Source organism: Neolamprologus brichardi, chromosome 7, assembly GCF_056152115.1.
Source record: "Neolamprologus brichardi isolate AB-2024 chromosome 7, ASM5615211v1, whole genome shotgun sequence".
Classification (NCBI taxonomy): Eukaryota; Metazoa; Chordata; class Actinopteri; order Cichliformes; family Cichlidae; genus Neolamprologus; species Neolamprologus brichardi.
Genome location: NC_142110.1, coordinates 52498715 through 52521047, shown reverse-complemented (window position 1 = coordinate 52521047; position 22333 = coordinate 52498715). Strand labels below are relative to the sequence as shown.

At 39.5% G+C, this 22333-nt stretch overlaps 1 protein-coding gene across 2 annotated transcripts in view; it reads right to left on the bottom strand.

Annotated features, from left to right (window-relative positions):
• Nucleotides 1-22333, bottom strand: part of fibcd1b (fibrinogen C domain containing 1b) — a 120432-nt gene that overhangs the window by 55058 nt on the left and 43041 nt on the right. For both annotated transcript variants that reach the window (XM_006796810.2, XM_006796811.2), the window contains 2 exons: nucleotides 16677-16836; nucleotides 2005-2141 (listed from right to left, as the gene is read on the bottom strand). In XM_006796810.2, coding sequence (XP_006796873.1) covers nucleotides 2005-2141; nucleotides 16677-16836 — 297 coding nt within the window. The remainder of the gene's footprint in view (nucleotides 1-2004; nucleotides 2142-16676; nucleotides 16837-22333) is intronic.

Sequence of the window (22333 nt, the reverse complement as noted above, 5' to 3'; positions counted from 1 at the left end):
ACAATACTTTTGGATATAAAATGTCACAATTTCATAATTTTACCAGAGTTTAGACATGTATCTATGTGAAATTTTGTGCCAATAATTGTATGAATTCTTGAGCTACAGTACTGTGCAAATATACGCTGATATATATATAAAGCAGAGTGCGAAGTCTCTTAGGCAGTTTTCTTCAAGTAGTCTTCAGGAACAGTTCTCCAGGCTTCTTAAAGACCTTCAAAGCCTTTTTTAAGGGATGTTTGCTGCCTTTTTGTTCGAATTTTAATAATAATGTTGAGGGGTGGGCTCTGACGAGGCCAATCCATGACTCATATTGTTCCATTGTGGGTTCTTCTGACTTCCTTGTCATGCTGAAAAATGAAGCCATTGCCAATCAGACTTTTCTGTGTTCATAATTCCACCCATTATCCATCACTCCATAAAACATGGTACCAACAATCTTGAGTCCAGTTCTTGTGTAATTTGGCATATGTCAGCCTTTTCCCCCTGTTTTACTTCCTTAAAAATGGTTTCTTGACAGCCACCCTTCCACTGACACCATTTCTAATGAGGCTTCAGTGAAAAGTAGATGGATCAGCCAAAGAGCCCGATGCTTCTATCAAGTTATGTCTCAGGTCTTTGCTGGATTTTCTCCTGTTTCTTATGGACATGATCGTGAGATCCTGTTCATCTGCTGTACTTAGTTTCTTTTAGAACTGCCACATCATATTTTGTCTCCAACTCTTTTCAGATTTTTTAAGGACACATTGTAAATCATGCGAAGACATTTCTCAGCTAATAGGTCTTTGGGAATCAGCTTGTTAGTGCAAAAATGTTATCTTATACCTGTCAAACTACGTTACCTTTGTCATATTTAGGAGATTCAGCTAATAAACTGGGAAGAGATTATGTGTTTTTGCAGTAGTAAAAAGTACCTAAAGATACAATCCAATTTAAATAGTTTCTTTGCTGTTGTATGTTATGTGTACGCACAAGAGTGGTTCATCCCTTAAGTTAGGTGATGTTTTTATGCTTAAATGCTTCTTAGATCAGTGTTAAGTAGCTAACACCAACAACAAAAAGGTCAAGTACAATTACTGGAGTAATTTAAAAAGCAGGTAATGTCCAAAGAAAGACTTTGAAAGGCCTTCAGAAAGTGTGGAGAACTATTGCACAAGACCACTTTAACAAAATTAGAAGGAATTTTGACTCCTTAGGAAATCATAAAGAATTAAGGGGGGCAGCTGGGATAGGCATCAGCCCTCTTTTTCTTTAAGTAAAGACTTTCCCAAATTTGAAAAAATCTCAAGGTGTTGCACACATTGCTTTGTCCAGTAACTGTTAACTTTATATTTAACCAGCAACATTTAATAAGTCCATCCTTGTCCAAAAAAATATTGCAGAACTTCCCTCAAGACATCCAAGACACTGCATCTACAACAACAGTACGGACAGGCTGCTGGGCAACCTAAAAATGCTTCTATCCATAAAAATTGAGTGTGGAAAAAAAAACTAAAAAAAAAAACTGTTTTCAACGAGACCCACTTGAAAAATGTATTTAAGATTTCTTTTCTTTGCTCTTCTTTGATAAAACTTTGATAACGTAGAGTGATAGATGGGATTCCTGTTGCCGTACAACCGTAACCGCAGCAGGTTCTCTGACAATCTGTACATGAACTTGTGTCCTTGGTAACTCTGACTAAAATGGAAGCAATGTACCAGAAAAGAAAAATTCCTGTTTGCGAAAATCATTCTTTTGTGTGTGTGTGTGTGTGTGTGTGTGTGTGTGTGTATGTGTGTGTGTGTAGGGGGGGTTAGGTAATCGGTTCATACATGCAGATTTTAAAAAGCAGACCTAATAAAATGACCTTCTAGTACCTTGTATTCCCTGAATACATCTTGATTACTACCCTAGCGCACCAAAAGAGTGAATGTTGCTCCCTCGGGGAGAGACACACAGGGGTTAAAAGCTGTGTGTGTGTGTGTGCTCACTGTAATACAAAAGTGTGTTTTTCTCTGACTCACCGTCCAGCCTCCACCGTCTGTCGTCATGTCACAGTAGACCTGGAAGCCTGAAGGGTGGTGAATAGGAAACACAGAATAGATGCCATCTTCTCTCTGTCCACTGGCGTACAGATCACCACAGTCACGGGGACGTGAGCCTGGGGACATGCAAAAACAGAGAGTCATTAAATAAATTGGCTCTAATATGGATTTCAAAGGCAAAGCATGCACTTGTACACAAGTCTTGCTTTGCCTTCCATTTAAATCCAGGGACTGCCACTAACACATGAACACAGGAATTGTAAAGGAACAGTCTGAATGTTGTGAAAAAAAGATTGATGATGAGATCGACGAGCAGGTGATGGATGACAAAAGTGGAACAAAACACGCTGTAAGTCTGTCAAAGACGAAATTATGGGAGGAAAAAATATGAAAAGCAAGTAGGTTAAATGAAGCTGGGAAGACACGAGGGTGGAGCGCAGATATACAGCACCGTGATGCGAGATAATACAAGTAGCTGGGAAAGGAATAATCAAAAGGAAGTTAGAGAAAAAGAAGGATATCTTAGTGAGGAGGTATATACATTTGAGGGATATAAAACAGACAAGGAGGCAGAAAGATTGGAGAGAAGTATATAACAGGCAGAATTCGAGATGAGTTAGTGAAGAGGAGACGTGACAGTGACAGAGAGAGCTTGTAAGCCACAGCAGAGCAGAATAGTAGCACCCTTGTCTGTGACTGAGAAACCCTTCTTACACAAGGGATACAAAATCTATTCACCAGGAAGCAGGAGAGAAACTCTGTGATGAGGACAGTGTTATAGATTATGCCTTCACCTGGTCAAACCCCTGAATTTAAAACAGCCAGGAGACTTCTTAAAAAGGCCATAGAAGATTTTTTTACAGAACCCTACATGATAGGAAATGTTTGCTCTCCCCAAAGCTTTTCAGTTTCTCCGTGTAAGCCTCGGCTAATAAGATCCGAACTTTCATCACCGTCACACATAAATGGTAACATTTCCTACTTCTTTTCATTACTGGAAACTGGGGGTGTCTCGGTTCGATAGAAGAGTCGCTATTTAGGAATCCTCTAACACAGTCATTTTTTTTTTCAGCTTAATCATCCCTTAGAGCCGAGAAAATTTCCTTCAAAGTAACACCTTCATTGATTGCACTTACACTCTAGGTCTGCTTTTACTTGACCTGCTTTATGGCTGCAAGATATTTAATACAAAAGCATACAATGGAAGGAATACATGAATGGGAATTACTCGTTTTCAAATCTTTCTCCAAGACTTGTTAGTGACACAGGCTTTACATTCACAACTTTAGATGTCTTATAGTTGTATGCATATGTCTGGGCATCTATCATCAAATTACATATTCTGTTAATTATTTTTTAAATACAACCCCACTGCATTAGATATATATGTGGCCCTTTCATTGAATGCAATTACATTTTTTTTAAAAATTTAGTAAACGCAGGAAATGAAACAGTAATTGTGGCATGCACAGAAAGTTATCAGTCTAATGAGTCATGGGAATGCCCCATTAGATATTCCAAAATGCAAGCATATTTTGGAATAAATAAGAACATTACTTGCAGATCACTTACACATACTCACACACAAGTTTTATTAGATCTACCCAGAATCACCTTACATGGGAAGAAGTACTGGGACGTCTACACATTACATCTACAGATCGGCCATAGGCATCACAAAGCTCCCGGCACAGGTTTTGTGCTGATGTTAATGCCAGAAGAGTTTGGGACTCAGCAGTTTCTGTAGTTTTTATAAGATTTCAGTTTGCGCAGGGTGCCGCCGGTGCATCGAGCCACCTGGGGGGCTCTTCGACTGGTGGGGGAGGTTGTTACATCTTGCAGGAGCTCTCCTCTCTTCAGGAGCTCACTCTGCAGGAGGGGGAGATACAGCAGAGGTGGAGGAAGATCTCAGCCTGGGCGTCTATTGTCTCGCGTCGTCTGGAAGACGAGTGGATGACGGGGTGGGTGCAGTTTTCTCTGTGGTGGGGTCGGGTGGGCTGTCCCGGGCTCTGTGGGGCCAGGCGGCGCTGCTGTACTGGGCCCCGGTCCGGATGGGCCTGGGTCCCCTTTCCCTGGCGGGTTGTGGAGTATGCTGCTCTCTGGCAGGTAGCTCCATGCCCTCCTGGGTTTTAAATGCACCTTAGAACATACATACATCAACACCACATATGAGCGGGAGGAGGGAGGTTTGGAGTCTTAACACACCCCCGTTCTCTGCGGCCTGCTGGAGCGGGGGGGATAGGAGGAGGAGTTGGCCGTCCGACTGGGGTCTGGAATGTGGGGCCTCCCTGCTGCTGCGGCGGTCTGCATCTCCCCACCGCAGGGAAAAGGGTAACAACACCTCAGTCTGGATGGAGTTTCCCCCTCCAGGGGCAAGGGTACCTAGACCCGGGGCTTAGAGTACGCTTGCGGAGTGTGATTGTGTGTACAGTGTCTCTCTATGTCTGTCTCCACGTGTTGAGTAATTACATATGAGAGCATGAGGGTGGGAATGGATGTTTGTATCTGTGTGTGCCTGTATGTCTGTGTCTATATGTCAGGTTGGGTATCAGACGCCACCTCTCTGGGGACATCTCAGGCCCTCCAAGGTATGGAGGCCTATCTCCCCCCACCACTTCCCCTGCCAGTGGCAGACGCCCTCAGACAACGGTGTGTTGGTGGGTCTGTGTGTCCGGGGATGGGCGTCCAGGTACACACCGGCTCACTCCTTGGTGGCTGCTTATCGGGGCCTGGAGCCTGGGGCTCGCTGGGGCCACTTCGGGGGTGGGGTGCTCTCGGCCTCTCGGCCTGGGGCTCGGTCACTCTGGCACAGCTGGCTGCCAGCGGAGCTCCCGGGCACGTCACTGCAACCCCCCCTGGCTTCTGCTCCGCGGCTGCTGAGTGACCCCTCATCTGGGACTCTCCTCAGCTCTTTCTGGGATAGTGGCGCAGCTGCCCCTCTGTTGGTCTTCCTTGGTCTCTTGTGTTCTGAGGGCCTCTGGATGTCTGGAGTCTTGATCTCCTCCATACCTGCTTCATGCCCTGGAGGACAGGGCTGTGGCCGCTCACACCCTCTAGCAGATCATTACATGAAGGAACCTTTTAAAAACAAGCGCGTTCATGCTCACAGGTGTACACACGGGTGTTCACACACACAAACTACACCCTTTTTGGCTCCTACCTCAAAGCACACTGTGCGCTGTCGATCTTACGTGCTGCACAATAATGTTTAACACTTAGTATTTACTGTTATATTCCCATATATCATCGTGATGTTGTTTATCCCTTGTTAAATGCTTGTTTTCTTTTTTCTTTCTCAACAGGTGATCCAGGTGATTGATATATGTATTTTTGTCTGCTTATTTTGTTGGTTTTTGTTTTTTGTCCTTTATCCCCGTCCCTCTTCTCCACTGTTTTTCCCCCTCTTTCTTTCTCCTTTTTCTTTTCCTCATTCAAGTCTGTCCCGTACCTAGCAAGTGAAAATAAAAAATAACATAAACAATAAAAGGTGAATCAAATAGACCATTACGGCAAGACTGGAATGGTCCATTTGGTAAAGTAAATCCGTTGGGCATCTTTCTTCGCCTTTAGACAATAATTCTGATGGTAAAAGAGCCAAACGGGACAGGTAAAAAGAAAAAAAAAGATTTCAGTTTGCAATAACACCACTTAAAATTTTAGTTGATCAAGAAATATCTAGTATAGAACAAATTTCACCAAATGACTTGTTGCAACTGTGGCATCTTATTTCAGTATCGCTTTCAAATCAATATGCTCTTTTGTGAACGCAGACTTGCATGTGTGCGTGCTTGACTTTATACACCTCTGGCAATGAGACTGAAACCTGTATAGTGCATTTAATGATGTTTAGAGTTACTGTGAAAGCTTCAGCTCAGGAAGTTGTTTCAGCATATGTGAGGTGAGTTTTGGATCATCTACCTGTTTTGAATTAGCCAGCCTCCTTTCACTCTCTGTTTCTTAACTTAAAATTTGCACTGTTATACTTAGATTTATCAGAATACATTTTTCAATTAGTCCTGAAGGTCTGCTACAAAACACCAAAGAAGAACATTTCTCTAAATATATTTGATGATTGTGGGCAAAGACCCTTTTTATCAACAGCATGTACGGCTTATTGAGATGACAATTTTCATACTTCAGACATCTGCGATGAGACATGTCAATGTCTATGATTTTTTTTTTCTTTTATCTAGTGACTCATCCATGTAAACCTTGTCAATGCACTGAAATTGCACAATGAAAGGGTGTAGCACTTCTCCTGTGTCAGCTAAACCTTCCTGCAGGTTTTTTGCAGTCATTAAGGAGTCTTTGCTTTGCATTTTCTGCCCACTATTTCTTTGTTTTGTTTCAATCATTTCTTAAAAACTTTTTGGAAAGTAGAACTTAGACGGTTTAATTGTTTCTATGTCTTTTATAGCATTTCTGTACTTTGTAGGCACAAATTTGCTTCATTTGCAGGGTTCTGAGTTGCTTAGGTGATCATGTGGTTGTTGATTATTACTATAAGGATAAAAAAGAAAATCAAATTCATCAACTTTAAAACATAATGTTGCCCAGATCTCTACAGATCTTTTAGAAACATTACCTATAATGTAAAAATGTACCATTGCCTATAACATGTACAATATATCTGGTTTCTGGTTTCTGTTTGAATCTATTTTAGCAGCAAAGTAAATACTATAGTTTTTCCATAAATGTAAGCTTCCAGTTGGTTCAGTTGTTGGGGAATATTCCCAGCCATGGATTTGAGACAACATTGGCATCTAATGCAGTAGAGACGTGTAACAATACAGCAAGTCGAGCTTGCTGAGAGCTGCAGAGCAGGACTAATAGAGCGGTTTGATCAGAAACCCTGCTGCATGCAGGGATGGACTTCAGTGCTGTCAGTTTTGCATTCATATATCTTTGAAAATCTAATATGTTCTTTTGGGAATATAGAGCAAACAGTACTGACATGAATTATTAAAACATTCACACCCATATGGATAAGATGTACAAAAAGATGTACTCAGTTTGAATTTCAGCAGTTTGTCTTCACCATATCTACATGCCTAAATGCAGTGAGTTGCTGTTATATGATTGGTTATATGTCTTGATGCATTCTCAATCATCCAGGAAAATAAATCTCCAAAAGTTGATTCTGTTCATCTGGACGTAGCGTTTTCTGTGGAGAAACGTTTCGTCACTCATCCAAGTGACTTCTTCAGTCTCAGCTGACTGCAGGTTTCCCAAATCTTATAAACAGTACATTTGCATAATGACTGAAACCAGCCCACTGAAGGAACCTGACCTCACAGCCCATTGTTCCTTCAGTGGGCTGGTTTCAGTCATTACGCAAATGTACTGTCATATAACCAAACTTTTGGAGATTGGTTATATGAATACTTGCATTAAAATGTGGTTCAACAGGTCTGCTTTTCAACATGAGAACTTACATATGGGAACACAGCCAGTCAAAGATAGTCACTTTTTGCCTAAAGACTGCATGTAAATCTATTAAAGCTAACATAAAATATGTGCACACACAACTTTTATAGTATCTGGTTTTAACATTTAGTATGTAAATCCAAATTTTTGGAATGGACTTAACCACCACAAGAGTTACTAATGTTAGTAATAATAAAAATAATCAATGCAGTTAATGAGTATGGGTGGTTAGGTGGAAAAAAAATCATTTTCTGATGCTCTGTGGTGCCGTTTGGTGTCTATCCTAGTTTAGATGTTTTTGCTCCACACACAGAAAAACAAAAACAAAAAAAACCCCCAAAACAATCCAAAAAATAAGAAACACTGATTTACCACCAGCAGCTTTGATGTACTTTATTTTGAAAGTAACTCTAGGGGTTAAAAGCAGTAAAACCCAGCATAAAACTGCATTTCAGCATTTCACAAGCTTAATCTAGAGCAAATTTATAGTCTATAAGCACATGTAAACATACCATTTAGCTATTTTGAAGCCTACTGGTTCACAGCATTGTGCCAAACTCTACTTTTGAAATTTCTGGGAGCACAGGTGCGGGAGCAAAGCAGGCGGAGCTGGATGCAGCTTGGAAGAGAGGCTGAATACATTATTACTAGGAGGAATGTGGAATAAGCAGATGGAGTCAGGGTGAGCTTCAACAATGACCGGTCACATGTGCGTCCCTCTTCCTCTTCAAGAAATAGATCAAATAATAAGGGGGAAACAGGAGCCTACCATGAACATGGTCTGCAACATGTTAAAAAGCGAAGAGCAATCATGTCTTTTTTTTTTTTTTAAATTACCTCCTTGCTCAAAAAGATCCTGTATCCTCTGCATTTCTCTTTGCTTTTTAACATGTTGCAGTGAGCTTGTATAAAAGGATGGATTCAGTTGGAAATTAGTTTTTTTTTGTTGTGCTGGTACCTCTTGTAAAAAATTTTAATGAAGTTATGGGATAAGATCAGAAAAGCTATACTGCATTTATCCCAAATTTGAAAAAAACAACAACAACAACATTTTTAATGACACCAGTTTAAAAATTAATAATTAATTGACAATAAATAATCTAATTTGCTCTGCAGCTGCTATACAAAAAAACTAATTCCAAACATTTCTTGCTCCTTCTTTTGTGTATGACTTAGCAATACGCACGTACAGTTTATGGACTAGAGATGGCACGATACCACTTTTTTATGTCCGATACCGATACCGATATCATAAATTTGGATATCTGCCGATACCGATATGAATCCGATATAGTGTGTTTTTTAATCAATAAAACTGTTTTTTTAATATCTTGCTGCTTTTTGTATAAGTTCATACTCAAGTTAAAAAACAACAACACTAAAGCTATTCTGTTATACCTGTATGTAAAAAACAAAACAAAACACCCTGCACCCAAAATATTTCATAGTTTAGCAACACTGATCAATCTAATAAACTTAAACCTACTCCATCCTCCCTACTCTGATATTTTAAAGAGTACTTAGCAGAAATATTAAGCAACCTAACTAATAGGGTTGCAAACTCCCAGCAAAAGAAAATAGGGAACCACCCTCTTCCTCGTGATGCTTAATCAATGTAATCAACTTTAATTTGATGCAGGGTGAAAAAAAATCACAGAAAAAATTTATTTTTCAAGAATAATTAAATAGATTCAACATCTTTCTTCAACAGAATCGCAGAATTCACAGATGGTATTTTCCCAAAGGAAAAAGTAATACATACAGCTTACTAGGGTATATTAGACTTAACAGTTACTATATACAGTAATGGACTCCTATACATTTTACATCAGATTAAAACTTTGGGTGTAAGATTCAGATAATTATTAAATAATTAAAAGCTAGATATTTTAAATGAGAATAAGAAAGAAAAGTATGTCTTTGTGCCCCCTTGACCCTGTTAATGCCCTATCGGCCCCCCTGGCTTAACTTTGCTAGATCCGCCCCTGCACAGTTACCAGCTGTCAGCTGCGTAGAAAAAGGATTCTGGTCATATTAAAGTAATATTAAATAAATTCTAACAACAGCTTATCAAGCTTAATAGTGCTGCTGTTGTTCAGGCGCTGGTTTCCTCTTTCTGGTGCAAAGTGAGCCAAAAACAAAGAAGAGAGACGGACTGGCGACGGAAAAGCCGATCAGCTGATCATTAAGCAGTTTCACGATTGAAGTAGCAGCAGGAAGGTGAGGGAGAGAGAGAGAGGCAGTTGCTCTATATATCGGTTGGTAAGCTTAACGCGGGAATGCTTTACAAACATTCAGAGATGAACTTACACACTTGCTTTACTTCTCTCTGAGATAACTTCCTCGGAGATGAAATGCTTGCTAGCAGGCTACAAATACACACAGCCGCTCTATCACGTGACCACACTGCTCCGACGTGCTACGGTTATGAGCCGAGTTACGCCTTGTCGCAAATTGTGTGAGGTGCTTTTTTGATATTTAATGGATCGGATTACATTTTTTTTTATTTCTCTCCGATATCCGATCCAGTAATTTAGGTCAGTATCGGACCGATACCGATATGTAATATCGGATCGGTCCATCTCTATTATGGACACACCTTGCGAAATTGTCTGGCTAGCATTACTATTATGATAACCATTATTATTAGATGGTAAATTTACAGTTAATGCAACTTTAATGAATAATTATTTTATTCCTAACAATAAAATTGTAATAAATGCCAAAGTTAAATTTATGTTTATTCTCAATTTTTCCAAATGTAAACATTAACCTTGATCTTGTGAAACTTCAGCAGAGACCTGTGCTATGAAGCAGGATTTGTATCAGGCAACATTGCCATAATTTATGTTGCAGACCTAAACTGCATATAAGAGCTCAGTCTTAGGAAATCAGTAAGAAATACAGATTCTGATCAACAACTTTACCCTGCTTTTTCTCTGGTTGCTGTTAGTAATTTTCAAACATTTTTGTTGTTATCATATGATCCTATTTCAATACCTATTTCAACTTATGCCAAACTGGAAGGCGGTCTAAGCTTATGTTTAAATTATGTTTTATTTATTTATTTATTTTTCACTTGCTCTCAGACCTTTAAACACCACTGGGGCTGTAGCTGAAAGAATAATGTTACAACTGTCTTACATACATCTAAACATTAATTTAATGGAATACGTAATTGTAATCTGTCAGATTCCCCTGTGTCTTAATAACAGAGCTGCAGTACTGATAAGTCTATTAACTTACACAGCCTGCAATTTGGCTGGCTTTCCTTGGTACTAATAAGTAAGACTTTATTAATATAGCAGTGCTTTTTCCAGTCTTACGAACTAAAGTGCTAAATGCACATGAACGTTCACACAGCACTGTTAATACACTGCTTTGTTTTATTGTCATATTGTAGTATTGTAGTTTGGGACTGGTTATATGCTGCCAAGACTACCTCTTTCATTTGAATGAGCTCCATTTTTGGACTGACAAACAAGGGCTTGATAACTGCCTGTGTGTACCTGCTTAGCCTGATAAAATATATTAGGGTTAGTGAAGCCAGGATAAAGAAAACATATCCTTGGTAATCTCGAACTTTCATCACCCCTCTGGAGATTATGATGCTAAACCAAACAGTAAGTGGAGGTGAAAGTAAACAGCAAGTGAAAACAAAACTAAATACTGAGTGAAGCAGAAGCAGGAGTGAAGCAAATAATCTTGGTAAATACACTACACAATGTTTTGTTTCTACAAAGACACACATCAGTTACCACTCTACAATAACCACCTGGACCATCTTTTACCAACCAAAATTTAATAAGTTAGTAACTTTTAAAGATGTGGTTTTATTGTTTTTTAACAGAAAAGAACTTGGAACTAAAGTTTCACTAAATTTCAACTTCCCACAATTAAAATCCTGCACTTTTTTTTCTTTTGAAAATTTGTCCTGTTTGTAAAAATATCAGAAGTCGTCTTGCACACTGCTCTAGGTGATTAGTCTGCAGAGCATGGAGTCTGCCTCTGTAGAGTGACATTTAGAAAAATGCTAAACACCAGTCTTAATTAATAAAGTTCCTAATATGTCATGCTTTCAAATTATGCACAGCAAGTCTGAAATTAGCAACTGTAGATCATTTCTGCTGCAGTGCGATGACTACTGGTATTAAGTTGGTGAAAGATGCCGCGCTCATCAACTGCAGTATCAGTATGTACATTCATTTGAGACTACGGTTCACCAGATTACATATTTAGATGACAGCGTAGGCTGAAAAACTTCCTCGGTGTGAATAAAATACTATACTGCATCAAATACCAAGATGTGCCACCATCTGAAAGAGGTCACATACAAAGAGGTTTTTCTTTTCTTTCATTTTCTTCCTTGTCACCAAATAGGCACATATTTAAAAGGAAAACAAAGACTAATGCCTGTTTAAAGTGACATAAAAAGCACGGAAAAATGGAGCCTCAAGCTTAAACATCCTTTCAAAGAATCTTGTCGGTTCAGTATGTGAAGCTCTGTCCAGGGTGCTGAACCCTGAAGCTGGTCCATCCGTTAGCATACATATATCATCCTCATACATTCCATCAATTTGATGTCTCCCACTATAGAGGTAAAAAGTATTATAGTGGGAGGGTCTTTACAAAGCCAGCGTTTTGTTATAGCCTTTTTTGCAGATGCCAAGAAAATTCTCAGGAGATAAACATCGTCTGTAACTAAATCTTCTGCAAAATATCCCAGATACAATGATGCGAATGTACAAGTCACATTGAATCCCAGTACCTTTGTGATTATTTTTGCAACTTCCATCCAGAAGGGTCGTATGGATGGGCAGGACCAGAATATGTGTCCATGATCTGCCATGACTTCCCCACAGTTTCTCCAACAAAGCGCAGGTGTAGCACTGAATTTAGACTTTTGTTTAGGTGTTATGAAAAAGCGTATAATGTTCTTCCAACAAAAGTCCCGCCACATGTTGGAGTTAGGTGTGGTAAACTGTGTTTCCCAAATCCGTGTCCACCCATCTTCTGTAATCTCAATGTCCATTTCTTTTTCCCATTTCTGTCTTATGTAAGTTGTTGAGTCCCTTTTGAGCTTAATCATACATTTGTACAGTTTACTTATCAGGGCTTTGCTACTCCCGGAGTCATAAGCGTCAATGAAGATGTTAACAATCGAGAAGTCTCCAGGGACACAGCTGTTTATTCTTTTGCCAATATAGTCACGGAATTGCAATTATCGGAAAAAGTCTTGTTTCTCAAGGCCGTAAGTCTTGCATAAGGTATCAAAGGCCATAATTTTAGATTTTACAATAACTGAACACACAGCAGTAATTCCATGCCATACCCATTGTCTAAATCTACTGTCGTGGGAGGCAGGTAAAAAAATCAGGGTCGTACGCTGGCCACCTCAGAAGTTTTATCTCTTCCTGAAGTTGTGCTTGCTTGACCACTCCCCTCCATATTTTTAATGTAAAATTGACCCATTGGCTGGTTGTCAAGATATTGTCCAACTCAGAAGCTGCGTGACCAAGTCTAGACTGGATCGGTGTGTCCGAGAGAGACATCTCAATCGTCTTCCACCTTGCACAAAAGGATTGGTTACACCAACACACCAAAGACCTCAGCTGAGCAGACAAGTAGTAATCCCTTAATGAAGGTAGAGCCAAGCCCCCTTCCTCCTTCGGCAACTGCAAAGTAGAAAACTTTACCCTTGGTCTTTTGTTAAGCCAAATGAATCTCGAGATCTGTTTATTCCATTCCCTGAACTGCTTGACATTTGTATAGCTACAAGTTAACCACCATTAAAACAGGTTTCTGTGAAGCACTACGTGTGTGTTTAACTTGAAAAATACACAAACATTTCACATCGCAATAAATTAAAAAGCAAATAACAGACAGACGTTCTTTTAGGTCTTTCCACTCCTGTAAAATTCTTAATATAGAGTAAATGGCAGGCGGTTTTATTTTTAATTATTTTTGATTTTGCCATTATTAGACAGTGCAGTTACAGACAGGAAAGCAGGTAGAGAGAGATGGTGAGTGAGTGGATGGGGAAAGAAATGTAACACAAGGCTTCATGTCAGCGTTAAACCCGAGATTCTACAGTTTAGCTTCCCAGCTGCCTGCTCAACCTGTGAACTAAACCAGTGCCATAGGATTTCTAAGCATGTATTTTAATTATCTATACTCTGCATTTATACTCTATACCTAGGCGCTATTAAAAAGAGGTTTTTTGCTTAAGATGCTTTAATGTCGAACTGTCATTGCCTACACCCTTACAGGCAATGACAGTTATGCGTTATGGTACGCTAGGTTAGTTATTCCAATTTTAAGACAAGAGTTGGTCATTTTTCTGCTTTTTTTAAAACAGGATCTAACATATATTATGTTATGGGAAAGATTGTAAGAATTGATTTGTTTGAAATACACACACCAGAATTTCTCTGGAACGCTCATCCTAAATAATAGATGAAGTAAACAGGAGTAATAAATAAATTAAATAATTCTCCTGTATTCTCTTATATCAGTGGGACAAAGAATAGTACATTCAGGCATGAAGCATATCTGCAGACTGTATTCTTCTTTCTTCCAAAAAGCATGTGAGTCCCAACACACAAGATGTTTTTTTCCAACATAAAAATGTATGCACATTTTAAAATGGCTTTAAACTTTTCTTTTAGCAAAAAAGAAAAAAAATCTTGCATTGGTACATTTTCTACAAAGTGGTGAAATTACTCATGTGGAAAAATATTAATAATGAGCGATAACGCGTGACAGACATTTGACTGAACTCAACACCTGTTTTTAGGCTCCACCGTAAGAAAACTGGAGAGAGGCAGCAGCCTGCGAGCTACTCCAGCAGGCACAACAGGGCTGATGTAATCATCACTACAACCCCGTACTGGATGTAAACCAGAAATGGAATTAGGAAAAACATATACCTTGTACATGATGACTCCTTAATTTGAACAGGCATAATCACAGTAACACAAATACATGTACAATGTAATATGATGGAAATCTTCAGTTATCTAATAAATAGCACCTTGTGGGTCTTATTTTGACTCTCTCTCTTTGACTCTTTAGAGTTTGAAAGTATTTTCCCTTCAAACTGAGTGGGGGGAAATCTATGCGTGTTATGGCCAAGGCTGCCTCAAAAGGGAAAGGACTCAAATGCTGGGCGCCGAACAGTACTTAAGTAGTTTCAGTGACAACATTTTATTTTCTCAGTAAGTGTTCACAATCAGGAAACTGGAATGTGAGTTTAACAAGTGCTAAATGCCACAATTAAAGCAAAAGGGTTTTAAGCAGCCTGGGCTAAGTAAGCAATCTGGTCGTTGGTCAGTGGAAACAGCTGTTCCGGGGATTGGGCTGGAGGGAGAGTCAAACTGAGTCCGGGGCTGGGTACAGATGTTCAGGTATGGTTCAGGAGAGATACGGGCAAGCTATTCGTTCTGAATCTTCCTTAGTACTGCGTACTTGCCGTGGGTGGTCTGTAGTGGCATGAAGGGGTGAGTTGTCCGGGTGAGTGGTCTGAAATTCCTGGCGTTGAGGCAGGGAGGCAGGCAGGTGAGTCGGGTGAACAGCCCGTGAGACTGTCAGGAGGTCCAGCGTCCGGATTGGAGCTCTTCGGCGGAGATTTGTGTCTGGCAACTTGGTGCGTGGTAGGGTTAGCTGAGAATCTGGCGAAGAGAGGGCGCTGGCCTTATGAGTCCCCGGCTTCATTACCCACAGGTGCGAGCAATCAGCAGAACACAGAGGCCCCTCCCAGGGGTGGAGATGCCGGCTCGGAGAGAGACACACTAGCACACACCCGGACTATGACAATGCGGCTCATAAATTGACTAATGATTTCCTGACTGAATAGGGGAATTTAATGTTTTTGTCTCGGATGTTGTTGCCATTAATATATAGCCAGGAGACAGTAAATTAAAGCCAAACTGAAGTGTATTACATATTGTTGGATGACAAGTCTTGCCATCATCATGAAACAATATACTGGCACACTGGTTAAAACCTTCAGCACCATGGACAGAGCCTTAGCGGGGCGTCCTCTGAACTGAACCTTGAGTTGACTGGGAGTTTCTGAGTTTTGACTAAGAATTTTGTCACAGATTCAATTTTAAAGAATATACAATGTTTCTAATAGTGTTATTCAACCTAAAGACCTGCTTTTCAATTAACAGTGACGCTTAAATGGATTCCAGATCAAATTGATTATAGCTCTTAAGTATTAGTATTTATATTAAATGTATTATAGATACATTTGTAAGATGTGATACATTAAATATAAAAATTCTGAACATCGTTGACCCACTTACCTAAAATATAACAGTATATATGTTATATTTGTAAAAATAAATAAATATTGTCCTTGGATTTAATTTAGAAACCCATCATCAGCATCAAGGAGAACTTACTCAGCTGCAACAGTTAGGGTGATGATGTCACAAGCCTGCAATATATTAATATTAAAGTATATATTAAATATACTAAATATTAGTCATAACTTTTTATAAAGCATTCTAGAGCATAAGCAAAGCTTGAGCTTCAAAATATCCCTTTGTTATGCAATTCCTAGACGATGCCTACTTCTTTAGGTCTACAGATTTATGTAAACACCTGCACCTTCTCAAATTGTACCTCTAAGACAGAAATTGTTGCTCTTTTATTCTGGTATCGTACCCGCTATACACGGGCAGCTTTCAATCTGTGACCTTGGCTACCTAAGACAGCCAAATCCAACAGGGGGATGCCACTGGGTGTACTATGCCTGGTTGAAAGCCTTCCAATGGGATGATGCCTCAGGCCCTTCTCTGCCTTTCAGCAACACAGCCCGGTGGCCATGCAAGTCATCTCTCATGCTGAGAGCGAGAAAAAAAATCCACATCTCTACCAAGGCCAGTGGATAATGTGGATGAGGTGGATGAGATGTAGCTCAGAGAAACATATTGATATCACGAGGAGATGCTGGATTGAATAAATATGTGGGAAGACCGATGGTAGATGCACGTCTGTGGAATAAAATATTGATGAATGGTGGAGATGGAAGAAGAGAAGGACTGATCGTGACGGGGAGCAGAATAGAGTTGGAAAAGGTCAAATGTGTCGATGTATACATTACATATACAGAGACAAAGGTAAAAACGGAATATAAGAAAAAGAAAACCTTACATATAAGAATCCAAGCCCACAGGACAGATACATAAAGTCCAACCATGCTTCATTTCTCTTACCGTTGGAGCAGCCCTTGAAGCGGGCACCTCGGACTGGTGCCCTTTGTAAGTCAGCCTTGACACGAGCCTTCAGACCCACATTCTCCTTCTGCATGGCATTAAGAGCATCACTAACCGAGTTCACTACCTTCACCATGTTGATCTGGCTGTCTGACAGCAGCTGCAACACACAAACAGGGAATGACAGAGAAAAACACTTAAATATATGTTGCGTTACACTCGTAATTACAATGCAAATGCACACAAGCCAGTCGTCTCTATTTACTTTGAACATTTTTAAACTGTCTACTCTGCACATTGCTTCAGACCATTTCCCAAAGCTTTCCGAGGGTTTTTTACTACCTCGTAGAGAGTCAGGCTTCTTCTACCTTTTTGAACATGTCATACACATTACTGTTTAGATATGCATAGTAAAACTGAATGTGAGTCTTAAAGTAAAATGTGGTTCTTGAAGTTTTTATAAAAGAAATCTGTTTTGGACCCTCTTAAGGGCTGGAATTTATTCGGTTATAAACAATCAATTGAGCATAACATTAGTTCTGGCAAGCTGCAGAGTTGAGCTCAGCCAGCAATCCCTGCAGATCAGCTGATGTCAGTGCCAGCCAACATTAGCTGATGTGGTAAATATAAAATGATTAATGCTATTTAAGCCTCATCAACCTGCATACGGGCAAGCCCCTTTGCAATCCCACCTTCATGCTCAGTGTCTTTAATCTATCTTTGCCTCCCGCTTTTCATATCCATAAATGGAAGGGGAGGAGGTGTGTGCTCTCTCATACTTAATCTTTCTACAAATGCAAATAGAACAGCTGGGGAGTCCCAGAACAGAGCCATACCACCAAATATGAATTAATGCATATGGAATAACAATGCTACTTAGACTGTTTCCTGACAGAAATGCATTTACACTCTGGCAGCATAACAAACCCCTCTTCAGGAAAGTGTGCACTGTCAGTGGTTTCTGCACTGGATTCAAATACCATGTGAAAACAATACACATACTACACACTATCTGGAAGGCAGGAGCTAACCAGGTGCAGAGTCCAAGTGCAGTAACATAATTTATCCTCAAATGAAATAATGCCATTCCCTTTAATCCCTTTATATTTGCCAGTACAACTATAGATACAGCTACATAAGGAAAATGTATGAATTTCATCACTACCAAAGTGGACTGAAGAGTCTAGCTTTGAAAGATGCATTTATAATTACCCACCTATGTGGCTTCATAAACCCAAAATAAAATGTTATATTCTCTGAACTTTTCCAAGGTAAAATCAAAGTTACATATGCAGAAATTTCTCCTTAGTTTGCTCAAGGATGATCTAGATGTTATGGTTGAATATATATAGCAGTCCAATTTCTATAATTGGGATTCATATATTAAATGCAAGACTCGATCTATTTTACCACGTTCATGTTGGCTCTTTTCCGGTTTGGACTCAGAATATCTGGAGGTAATGCGTCCAAGCAATCAACTATGCTGTGAAACACAAAGAGCCCTGTGGGAAGGCTGCTGATGGATGTGTATGCTAGGACTTGCAAAGATCAGTGTAACCTCTCTGATCTGCCACGGCCACATCCTTACCTGCAGCCCTTAATGTGCTTTTCATTGCAGAAAGGTTGTTTTCACACATTGCCCTAGTTGGCCAACGTGTATGCACAGCCAGGACTTAAGCTTCATATGAGAACACTGCACACTATATTGCGCAGACCGGCGAAATAGTCTTGCTGTTATTTGTACACGGACACAATCGTCATCTCATTCCCTCTCTTTCATCTTACCTGTACCCAAATGCATGCATGCACACCCACAAACACACACCGAGACCTGCAGTGTTCAAAGACATGTATAGGGGATTCAGAATCTTCTATCAAACGTATGTCTGTGCAGCTATATTTGGGTCCTAAAACTGCATTAGCTAGAAACCCCAGTGGCCATTCCCTGCCCTCAATAACCATGCGACACACCTCTGAGGCACAGCAACCTAAAATGAAATAATATCACGGTGACACTGGGGGTTTAACTCACGCACAAACACAACACAAAGTTGCAAACAAAAAGACACATTTACATGCATGCCTCCATGTCAGTGCTAGAGGACGCATGCCTTTTGTTCAACGAAACTTTTTAGACTTTCCGCTGAAGCCACTAAGTCATACTTACTTTGATATAAGGAAAGCAGATTTTAAACATCTGATATCTCAGTTTGTCAAGTGCTTTGCAATGCCAGTTGACACTGATCGAATTAAGAGTACATGGGCTGAAGACCTCTGTGTTCCTCTGTCTGAGGACCAATGGTCAAACTGTTTGTCCAATATTCAGAAAGGCTCAATAAACGCCAGATATAAATTAATCCAGTTTAAAGTCATTCACAGATTACATTTTTCTAAACTTAAACTAAAAATTCTGTATCCCACTTATGTGATAGCTGTAATATCGGTGAAGGTTCCCTTGCACATCTATTTTGGCATTGCCCTGTCTTGAAAGCTTTTTGGAGCCAAATTCTTACGTGGTTTCCAAACCAATTTAGGAAAAAAGTACCACTTGATGGTACACTGGCTATACTTGGATCATTTGCATCAATCGAATCCTTTTCCTTTTCACAAAAACAGATAATTACAATGGGTATGCTGGTGGCAAAGAAACGTATGCTTTTACAGTGGCGGTCTTCTTCGGCCCCGTGTTTTAAAAGGTGGCTTAATGAGATGGTGTCTGTGGCCAGGGTGAACAGATAAGATTTGATAGAAAGGGGAAACTGGCGAGTTTTTGTATGATTTGGCAGCCATTTCTAGAATTCTTAAAAATTAACTGATCATAATTTATGCCTCACACCCCGCGTGAATTTTTTCTTATTTTATTTTACTCTTTATTTAGTTAATATTGCTATAATTTTTTCCCTCCTCTTTTTTCTCCTTTTTTTCCTTCTTTTTTTCCATGCTTATAAGTTCACTAATGCTAAATGTAGTAATTGTCCTCAGTTCAATCTGTATAAGCATGCTGTGTTTAATTTAAAAGCAAAAAAGAAAATAAAAAAAAAAGAATAAAAAAAGAAGACGCATGCCTTCCATACAGGCATCACTTACTCTACACCTAGACTAGATACAAGAAAGACAGTTTGATGTGTACAACTGCAAGTGCATGGACAGGTCCGTACTCACTCCGACAGTGATGCAGCTTGTAATTTTGCCTCTGTTCACCACTGGAGTGGATTTGAAATCAAATGTCAAGATGCAATCGACGTGCAGACTTTCAGCTTTAATTTAAGGGGTTTTACAAGTATACCAGTCCTCAATTTTAAAGGGGCTGAAAAGCAATTGGTGAATTTACTGACAAGGAGATTCATAGCAAAGTAAGGTCTGTCCCTCATGATCCTATGCCAAATTAAACAGACTAGTACATGCCCATGCTACAGTACTGCTGGGCCTGTTTGCACTGTTGGCTGTAAAACTGATATGATGTGACCCTTTTTATATTTTATAAAGTGTTGAAAAATTCGTGATTTTAGCTGGCTGCTAAGCAGTTGCAGCATGATGGTATCATAATACCTGATGTAGACAAAAACCTTCAGAGGCCTAAGATGAACCTGTGTGGCAAGTTTGGTTGGTCACCTATTGATTGTCTAGAAGGAGTGTCTGGACAGACAAAGACTTTATATATTAAGAGCTAGAATTAATTAAAAGCTTTGAACTTGATGTGGTGACTGGTGACTGGTACAATATGAGGTCCAAAGAGACCACAGGGAGGGAAGTTAGGCCATTAGGGTGAAAAATTCAGAGATACAGCTAAATAGCCAAATTCTTAAAAGGCTTGAGAGGTCGTTATTTCATGGTCACAGAATTGTTTCTTTGGTTAAGAATAACCCTTTTATGATATTCAAGTCAAGAAGGTCGGCTTGGACATGGCCAGAATATGTTTAAAAGAGTGTGTGTAGTCTTTGGATGAATAAAACTTGTATCAGAATGATGGGAAGCAGAACCCATAGGGATGGAAAGAGAATCTAATGATGCGAAGCATACCATATCATCTGTCAAACATGGTGTGAAGGCAATCTTATAGCATGCAAATGTATGGTTGCCAATTGAACCTGTGACTAGAATATATTCATGATGAAACTGCTTCTAGAAATAGCAGAATAAAGTCAAAGGTTTACTGGGCTATGCTCAGTCAAATGCTGCAAAACTGATCAGGCAGTGCTTCACAATGCAAATGGTTAATGACCCAAAGCATATTGCAAAAGCAACCCCAAGAGTTTCTCAAGGCAAAGAAATGAGATATTCTTCAGTAAGCAAGCCAGTCACCTGATCTTAAACCAATGGCTCATGCTTTTCAGTTCAGTTCAAAGAGACCTACAAACACACAGCAATGGAAAGTGGCTGCAGTTCATCTCAACAGAGGAAACACAGCATTTGGTGATGTCAGTGGGTTCAAGCAAAGCAATTCTTTACTTTTGTAAAGGAGGGCTAGTTACTTTAGAACCTCTAAAAATGAGGGATTACATATAAAAATGTCAGTAACATGTAAAAGTTTAATGGAATACTTTTGTTAAACCCCTTGAATTAAACCTGTAAGTCTGCACTTCAAGCACATCTTGATTGTTTGACGACAAACCCATTGTGTGGTCAGAAAAATTCATTTTTAAAAATGAGAACGGTAGGGACATTATCAAAGATTTGAGTTACCCTGTAAATGTTGTTTTTGTGCACATTTAACATTGTTAGTGGTGTTGTCTTTAAAAGTTAAATGTGTTTGTTTGTACGTACCAAAAACAGAGGATTGTCTGTGGTCTTAATGCTAAGCCTTGACTGACACATCAATTAGGATCATGAAGTAATTACCTCTCATTAGGCAGCCTTTGCACAGTCTTACAAAATCAGTTACACCACAGCACTCAACACATGGAGCCTTGTTTCATGAGTCAAGGTTAAAGTCAAATTGTTAGTAAGTGTTCCCATTTAGAGCTTAACACAATTCAGACGATAATGTGCAGTGCACTCGCACTCAAAATCAGCTTCTTTGCTTCTCACCATCGATAAAATCCACTCTCATCTGATGCTTTGTTTCTTAAAACTGCAAACTTAACTGCTGACCTGCTGAAACGTTTGTGGGAAAACACAATAAAGAGTCCGTTCTCATCCCTGGGGTGCCGAATCACAGAACAGAGAGGCACAGCAAGGCTAGAAAGGGCAATTACAAAATGTCATTTAGTCACCATCTGCATAATATGACATCTTCACTTCACAAAGTCACCCTCTTCTCCTTTTGCAAATTGGAAATAATTTAAACTCTCAGCCATATCTGTCTATTCCGAACCTCAGATATAATTTCAAACAGGTCTAAAATGCAAAAGGAAAACATTAAGATTTTGTTTTGCGCTCAAGGGGCGTAATCAGTGACAGTTCATTTGCAACCGGGGGAGTATACAAATGGTATTTCCAATGAAAAAGGAAACACCTCAAACTTACTGTAACACATCTAAGACGCATAATCATTGTCAGCTGTAATTTATGTTGATACCTTGTCTGTGAATTGTCTGGCATTCACAATCTACCACTTGGGCTGTCAAAATACTATAGTGTGGCAAATAAGTGTGTTAGCATATGATGTGTGCAAATGTTCAATTAAAAGTTTATGCGTAAGTAAATTAATGTAATCT